This window comes from Thunnus maccoyii, chromosome 1 (assembly GCF_910596095.1).
Source record: "Thunnus maccoyii chromosome 1, fThuMac1.1, whole genome shotgun sequence".
NCBI lineage: Eukaryota > Metazoa > Chordata > Actinopteri > Scombriformes > Scombridae > Thunnus > Thunnus maccoyii.
In genome coordinates, this window is record NC_056533.1 from 334,597 (window position 1) to 343,885 (window position 9,289).

Sequence of the window (9,289 nt, forward strand, 5' to 3'; positions counted from 1 at the left end):
ATTGACCCCATTCCAGCTGAGTTGAGTTGTTTGAACAGTTTAGAACAACATTTAATTGCGTTACACATACCGTTTATGAAAATGTTAGCATTACCAAAAGGAGGACAAAATGGAGTACATGGACAGGTGACATGTGTTCCAGCAAATATTGTGCAAACTACTAATTTGCTGCCCCGTTCAGATATGAAAGGATCTTTGTTGCGTGTAAAATTGAAGCGGAAGCTCACATATAAAGGATATTATGAGTATCAGTTTGTTGACAGCATGCACATAAAGCAGGCATTGCAATATTTAAAACAGACAAATATGTATTATAAAGATGTAAAATTTAATGAAGCATGGATAAATGAGTTTTGTAGAGAAGATTGTGAAAAGGAGAGTGATTGTAATGCAGAAGGTGGTGAAACATCTGCAAATGGTGGTGAAGATGAGCTCCTACATGATAGACAGCAACATTGTATGTTTCAAGATACGTGTCTCATGCCTGTTGATATCGGTCAGGAAGCACTGGATCAATATTTTGATGATATATTGAATCTGGCACCAGCGGAAGGGAATAGTCCTGTTAAATTACTTTGTGATCATGCAAATGAAGCCAAATGTTTTCCGGTGTTGTTTCCGCAGGGACGTAATACCTACCATGAAAGAAGAGAGAATCGTTTGACGTTGTCGCGTTATTTTAATAACAGAATCCTACATGCTGATGGTAGATTCGCACAAAATGTAGAATATATCTTTTTTGCTCAGTACATGTCTGAGGTTGAACAAGTTGTGTCAAATGTATCGATAGCATTACGAAAAGGGAAAGGTGGTCTGTCTCAAAATTTAACTGAAAAGGTTATTAAAAAGACAATTACATCTGATTGACAAGAGCCGTGACACTGTTTACATAAAAGTTGGTAAACTCTTCAAGTAAAGGCGTGGACTGCCCGTCCACCTGTTAGACAATGATGAATCTTTGAAGAAGTTGTTAGAGTTTGATGATGGGTATTGTTTCCTTAAACCGATTCGAGGTACCCCAGCTTTTTGGCAGGGAGCACAGCGTGACCTGCTTGCTTGTGTTCGTCAGCTCGGTGTTCCTACTTGGTTTTGTTCCTTTTCTTCTGCTGATATGCGCTGGACAAATCTTCTTGATAGTATTTTGAAACAGGAAGGTAGAACACAGACTGCTGCAGATTTAGAGTGGGCAGACAGGTGTGATCTTTTACGCCGCAATCCTGTCACTGCGGCCAGGATGTTTGATTTCCGCTGGCATTGTTTTTTGAGAGAGGTACTTATGTCGCCATCTCATCCAATTGGTAAAATTAAGGATTACTTTTATCGAGTGGAATTTCAGCAGCGCGGTTCACCTCATGTGCATTGCTTGTTTTGGATTGAGAATGCTCCGTTGATTGATAAAAACACAGATGAAGAAGTAGTTGAATTTATTGATAAATATGTAACATGTGAGTTGCCATCACAAGATGAGACATTATTGGACATTGTCACTTCTGTGCAGCAGCATTCAAAACAACATTCAAAAACTTGTAAAAAGAAAAACACGGTTTGTCGTTTCAATTTTCCGAGGCCAGCATCCGCTCGAACATTTATATGTCGCAGTAAAAATGATGAAGAGTGCAAAAAAACATGCAATTGTCACAAAGATGAGACAGATAAATCTTCAACATGCGTTAATCATGGTCAGAAAACTTCAAATGAAATGAAAAAAGACTATGCAGCAGAGATTATGACAAAAATCAAGAATGCTCTTTCCAATGAGAGGAATAGTTATGATAGTGTGGTACATTTATTCCAAAGTGTAGGGATTGATCAAGTCACTTTTGAGGCTGCATATAAGTGTTTAGCTAGAAATACACATATTGTGTTAAAGAGGCAAGTTAATGAAGTCTGGATAAATCAGTATAGCAAACCACTATTAAAATGTTGGCAGGCAAATTTAGACTTGCAATTTGTTGTTGATGCATATGCGTGCGTTGTTTATATTATCTCTTATATGTCTAAGGCAGAAAGAGAGATGGGATTGTTGTTAGGGAACGCACAGAAAGAAGCATCTAAGGACGGAAATGTTAGTGCAAAAGAGGCATTGAAAAATCTAGGCAGTGTTTATTTACATAACAGAGATGTGTGTGCTCAAGAAGCTGTGTACAGGTTGACAAATATGCATTTAAAGGAATGTTCGAGGAAAGTTGTATTTGTACCGACAGGGGACAATATAGTTAGAATGAGTTTGCCTTTGAGTGTGTTGAAACAAAAGGCAAGATCGCGCGCTTGTACCTCAGAAGACATTTGGATGACTAGTTTTGTTGATCGTTATAAGAATAGGCCAAATGATAGTGTATTCAATGATATGTGTATGGCAACATTTGCATCGGAATATCGTGTTTTGAGTAAAAATCAAAAATCTCAGGCCTGCATTAAATTAAAGAATGATTGTGGTTTTATCACAAAAAGAACACGAACAGAACCTGCAGTTGTTCGTTACGTGCGCTTTTCTGAGACAAAAAATCCAGAATTGTTTTACCAAAGTATAATGCAGTTGTTCTTGCCGTATCGTGCAGATGTGCAGCTAAAACCTCCAAATTGTGAGACATTTGCACAGTTTTACAAAAATGGTCATGTGAGGTTTAGTGATGGGTCAAGACATTCTGTTAAGTCAGTTGTTGATTTGAATAGAAGTCATTTTGAAATTAAAGCAGATGAATTGGATGAAATCCAGAATACAATTGATAGAGATGGTGTATTAGAGGATGCGTGGTGTGAGTTGTGCCCAGAGAAAGAGTTGGAGCGTTTACAGTGTGACCAAGAACAAAAAGACAAACAACAGATAGTGGAAGAACATGAGGAAAATATTCCAGATTTAGCAGTAACTAGACAACATGTTGCACATTTGGAAAAAAGGAAAAACATCATGTGTAGAAGTGATGGTTTGTCTGTTACATCTGATTGACATGAGCCGTGACACTGTTTACATAAAAGTTGGTGGTCAAACGTGGTCATGTAGTTCATCTGTACTTGTACATAGTGAGAGCAGGCTCAGGTCCAGGGAGCGGCTCCTGTGCTACAGGCCCGTTCATACCTGGTTCAAGGCTTCATTATTTTTTTAATTGCTGTTTTTTTTTTGATCTTTGAATGAGACACAGCTGGCTGTTTTTTATCAAATTCGACAATGGTGTTTAGAGAAAGTATTAGGGAAAAATCCAGATCCGTTCCATGTATTTATCACAGGTGGTGCAGGGACAGGAAAAAGTCATTTAATAAAAGCGATTCAATATGAGGCAATGAGGCTATTGTCAACGGTGTGTCGTCATCCAGACAATATTTGTGTGTTATTAACGGCTCCTACAGGGATTGCTGCATATAATTTGCATGCATCAACTATTCACCACACGTTTAGTATTGGAAAAGATGTTTGTTTACCCTACACACCTTTGGGTGAGGATAAAGTCAATTCTTTGCGTGCTAAATATAGTGATCTTCAGATTTTGATAGTTGACGAAATATCAATGGTTGATCATAGGTTGTTGTCTTACATTCATGGTAGGTTAAGACAGATTAAGCAAACCGGTGATTTCTCACCATTTGGAAATGTGAGTATAGTTGCTGTTGGAGATTTTTTCCAGTTGCCTCCAGTAAAAGGGAAACCCCTATATGTAGATGATGTAGGTGTCAGCTTGTGGTCTAATCTGTTTAAGGTCGTTGAATTAAAACAAATAGTTAGGCAAAAAGATAACGTGTTTGCAGAGTTGTTGAACAGGGTGAGAACTCGATCAAAAGGAACCCCGATGTTAAACAGTGACATAAAAATATTGAAACATTGTGAAACTGGTGAAGTCAGCTCAGCTTTACACATATTTCCTACAAATAAACAAGTAAATGAGCATAATTTGGCACAGTTATTTAACATATGTCCTGAATATGTCCAGATAGATGCTCAGGATTTTGTGAATAATAAGAAAACAGGCAAACTAGAATTGAAAACTGGACATCATGCCAAAACATATAACACGTGTTTGTCTGAACAGCTGTTGTTGGGTGAAAATGCGCGCGTAATGTTGTGTAAAAACGTGGATGTTACAGATGGTCTTGTTAATGGGGTTTGTGGTACTGTAACACATATAGATAGTTCAGATAATAGTAAGTTTCCTCTTAAAGTCTATGTTAAGTTTGATGATGAGCATGTTGGTGCGCAGAGGAGGAAACAATCGACAAGTAGCTTAGTTTTCTTGGGCTCTACCGGTATTGAGCCAGAGGAAGAAAAAGTAACTAACAAAGGTGGTTTGCGACGACAGTTTCCGCTTAAACTTGCTTGGGCTTGTACAGTACATAAAGTACAAGGTATTACTGTAGATAATGCTGTTGTGTCTCTTAAGAAAGTATTTTCTGCAGGCCAGGCATATGTAGCCTTAAGTCGTGTTAGAAGTTTGTCAGGTTTGGTGATTCAAGATTTTGAAGATAAAGCCATATATTGTAAGGATGGCGTTCAGGATACAATTCAGAGTATGCCTCAATTCTTGATCAAAAATATAACTAGGCACAAATTTAGTACAAGTACTTTTACTGTATTTTTGATGAATGTGCAAAATTTGACTCGCCATGTATCTGATTTGGCATTATGTACACAGCATTTGCAGCTTAACTGTATTGCTGTTACAGAAACATGGCTACCTGCTGCTTCCTCATTTGAAACTGTAAAGATTGACGGTTTTACTTTTCATGGTTGTCCACGAAGTTTATCTTACAGTAGCAACAACCCAGAACTGATTGAATTACAAGGACAACAGCATGGTGGAGTTGGCTTTTATAGTGCAGACAATTTAGAATATAATATTATCAAAGTAACAAATGTGAATTTGGAATGTTTGATTTATAACTATGTTACATGTAACATATTAATAGCTGTCATTTATCGACCACCATCTTATCCCATGTCTTTGTTTAAAGAACATCTAGGCAAATTACTTGATTGGCTAGATCCAAAAAGTAACACAATTGCAATCATGGGAGATTTTAATGAGGACATCTTGAAATCATCAACAATCTGCAAATTTCTAACAGACAAAGGGTACATTCAATATGTTACACAGCCCACAACAGAGAAGGGCACATTAATTGACCACGTGTATGTGAAAACAACACATTATGAAATAGAATCAGTAGTGTTGCCGACATATTTTAGTGATCATGAGGCGGTTGTTTGTTCTTTTAAATGTACAACTTCTGAAATGACATAGACTATAATACTTCACAACTGTTGATGTATGTTAGTAAGCTTTATTTGGCAATTGTTAACTGTATGAGTTGTATGTTATTTAAGCTTATTTAATGCCAAGCATGAAATATGAAATGAAACAGGTATTTTTTTTAAGCATGTTGTGTATTAGGTGTTGCATTTTTTGTGCATTTATGGTTAATGTATGTTCAATATAATATTTTGTACAAAAAATGAAAAGGGTTTCTTTTTCCTGCATTACAACAGCATTTATAAGTCTAACATGTATTAATATTTGACAATGCACAAATGACATTTGGTGAACAACTACAATATAATTGTCATTTTGACATAATATGAAATGCTGCCATATGCTGTGGGTAATGCAGGTTTTGCTTTTCCTTCTATGTAGTGTCAAAAAGCAAAAGGCACCGGTAATGGCTACTCCTGGTTTATATTGGGATGGGGTTCGATTCCCTGCAGTGTCCTGCTGATCAATTTGACATTTACATGAAAGCCCATGTTAACTGTCTTTAACAACTGTCTCTAACTTCCATAAAACTTAAACACAACTTGTGGCTAATTGTTACAATACAACATCTGTACACATTCTTAAACCATCAATGCATGTTACATCTTCTCATCGCTCTTGTCATGTCACTTTCTACAGGTATTTCTGCCTTCAGAGCTGTAGAATCTGGATCTGTGATGGCAAGCCACCTACTGCCCTGATATTCCTGCTCATATACTGCTAGAATTAATGGAATATGCACACCTGCATTTTGCCATATTCTTTCTCTTGAATTGTTGGGTTTTTGTAAATAATATGGTCCACAAATGCTCACTTGTAAAGTGCCTTGACATATGGTGAAACATAAATAAAATTGATTTAACTAGAAAGTCTGATTAAAGATCATCACACTATTTTCTATTCCTGAATGAAATAAGCAAAAAAAAAAAAAACATTAACAAATGTTTCTGTTAGCACTTCTTCAAAATAAAGCACCCTAATTACAATAAATTTATTATTTTTTAAATGGAAAAATTCTAAAAAAAAAATAAGTCAGGATGTACCAATGACAGCTGTTTTCAGACAGTGCAAGAAGGAAATAATCACTTACTTTGTCCACTCGTTTGCCTGCTGCTGGGGTTGCTTGCATGAAATGAGTTATAGGGGGCACTATAGAGCCAGTTTGTATCATGGATTGAATATTGTAATGTAAACATGCTCAGGCCTGCACTGTTATCAAACCTGTGAAGTTTCAAGCACATCTAACCATGTACACCTAAGTTATATCAATTTCCTTTGTAATGGCGTAACATCAAGACTCAATGCCACGCCAAGGCCAAACGCTTCAATGTAAACTAAATCTTTTGATAACTTTTGATCATACACTAGTCCAGATGACACACACAGATTTTGAAGTCCTTACGATGAATTCTGTAGGAGGAGTTTGTTAAAATACAAGGTATGAAAAATAGCCGAAAAGAGGCAAAAATTTACCACTTTTTCCAAAATGGCCGACTTCCTGTTGGAATTACAACATGGCTCCAAGAGGCTTTTTTGTGCACCTTGACATGATACATGTGCCTTCTGAATTTCATATTTTTACGTTTATCTGGTAGGCGGGGCTTCAATTTTGAAATTTTAAAGGTGGCTCAGCCAATTTTAAAGGTGACTCAGCCATGTTGCCACGCCTATTAAAATTATCTACATAGGATTTTAGCTAACATCACTCTAGACATGTGTGTCAAGTTTCGTGACTGTAGAGCCATCCCTTGTCCCTGAAAAACAGTATCGTGTTTCTTGGCGAAGGATTTGTCGCCATGGTAACAGCGTTTGGTTTTGGGTCATGACCTGCCAAATATAGCATCACCAAGGTCTTGTTTATTAGCTGACTTAATTTCAGGTGCATCAGTCAAATTTCCTAGGAGTAATTACACAAAGTACGACGCATGTTACTTCCTGTTGCCAGTAGGTGGCGATATGACTTTCGCTAAATATGAGACTTAGCATGTGTTCAGACCGGGACTCTTAACAAGCATATGAAATTTGGAAAAGATCAGACCACGTGGAGTCAAGATATAAGGCTTTGAAATTTCATGGCGAGACATCGAAATTCGCCGCGTCGCCATGGCAACATCTTTCAGCGAAAAGTCACCAACTTCATAATGTACGAACTCCAAGGTCTTGAGGCTATTCTGAGTAAATTTGAGGTGGATCCAATCACTGTGCTACCCACAGGGCGTCGGAGCGTAAAACATGTAACTTCCTGTTGCCAGTAGGTGGCACTATGACTCAGATCCAATATTGTCACATGGATGTGTTCAGGGCAGGACTCTTAATCAATCACAAAAGGTTTGGGTCTCTTGGGATCATGTCTGCCGGAGTTATGGCCGTTTCAAATTTCATGGCGAAGGATCGAATTTCACCCCCCAGCCACGCCCCGTTGGCAATGACGAAAACTCACCGTTTTGATAACTTTTAATCTCCTATGTCTGTAGATGATACAGACCGAATTCCAAGTGGCTGAGGTCAAATCTCTAGGAGGAGTTCGTTAAAGTATGCAGGCTGGAAATGACCAAATCGGTGTCAAAATCGCAACTTTGACACAAAATGGCCGACTTCCTGTTGGCGTTAGGGTATGTGTCCAAGAGACTTTTTGGTGCGACTGGTCATGATACATATGCATACTGAATTTCGTTCTCCTACGACAATCTGTATCGAGGGGCTCAATTTTCCTAATTTCCTAGGGGGCGCTATCGAGCCATTTTGCCCCGCCTTTTTGCGAGACCCATAAAATATCAAATTTTTCACCACTTCTGATGTATGTGCAAAGTTTAACAACTTTTCGTGCACGTTTAGGCCCTCAAAAATGCATTTGTTTCGGAAGAATAATAATAATAATAATAATAATTAAAGCTGCAAGCAGCGATGATCGGGCCCTCGCACCCCAGCGCATGTCGAAGTGACGCTCAGTCGAAGGGCTTTTGTCAGTGACTTGTTGTGTAAAGTTTGAGGCAGATCCAACCGTGTACACTCAAGTTATATCAATTTCCTCTGTCATGGCGAAACATCAAAACTCAACGCCACGCCACGGCCAAACCATCATGATCATACACTAGTCTAGATGACACACACTGATTTTTAAGTCCTTACGATGGATTCTGTAGGAGGAGTTCTTTAAAATACAAGGTATGCGAAATGGCCAAGAAAAGGCGAAAATGTACCATTTTTTTCAAGATGGCCGACTTCCTGTTCGACTTACAATAAGGCTTCAAGAGGCTTTTTTGTGCGTGTTGACATTATACATGTGCCCTGTGAATTTCATCTTTCTACGTTAATCTGGAAGGCGGGGCTGCAATTTTGAAATTTTAAAGGGGGCGCTGTTGAGCCATTTTGCCACGCCCATTCAAAGCGACCACATAGGATTTTAGCTGACATCACTCTAGACATGTGTGTCAAGTTTCATGACTGTAGAGCAATCCCTTCTCCCTGAAAAACAGTATCATATTTCATGGCGAAGGATGTGTCGCCATGGTAACAGCATTCAGTTTTGGGTCATGAGCTGCCAAATGTAGCATCACCAAGGTCTTGTTTATTAGCTGACTTAATTTCAGGTGCATCAGCCAAATTTCCTAGGAGTAATTAGACAAAGTACGACGCATGATACTTCCTGTTGCCAGTAGGTGGCGCTATGACTTTCGCTAAATATGAGACTGAACATGTGTTCAGATTGGGACTCTTAACAAGCATATGAAATTTGGAAAAGATCAGACCACGTGGAGTCAAGTTATAAGGCATTGAAATTTCATGGCGTCACATCGAAATTCGCCGCGTCGCCATGGCAACACCTTTCAACGAAGGGTCACCAACTTCATAATATAAGATCTCCAAGGTCTTGAGGCTATTCTCAGTAAATTTCAGCTGGATTCCATCACCGTGCTGCCCACAGGGCGTCAGAGCGTAAAACATGTAACTTCCTGTTGCCAGGAGGTGGCGCTATGACTCATATCCTGTATTGTCACATGGACCCGTTCAGGGCGGGACTCTTATGAAGCACAAAAGGTTTGGCTCTC

The 9,289-nt window shown here is 38.5% G+C and overlaps 1 protein-coding gene across 1 annotated transcript; it reads left to right on the forward strand.

Moving 5' to 3' along the window:
- Positions 1–109: 109 nt before the first annotated feature.
- Positions 110–3,195, forward strand: LOC121896203. Its single transcript, XM_042409946.1, has 2 exons — positions 110–126; positions 919–3,195. Exons 1-2 carry the CDS (start codon positions 110–112, stop codon positions 2,945–2,947), a joined length of 2,046 nt encoding a protein of 681 aa, XP_042265880.1. The 3' UTR covers positions 2,948–3,195.
- The last annotated feature ends 6,094 nt before the right edge of the window (positions 3,196–9,289 follow it).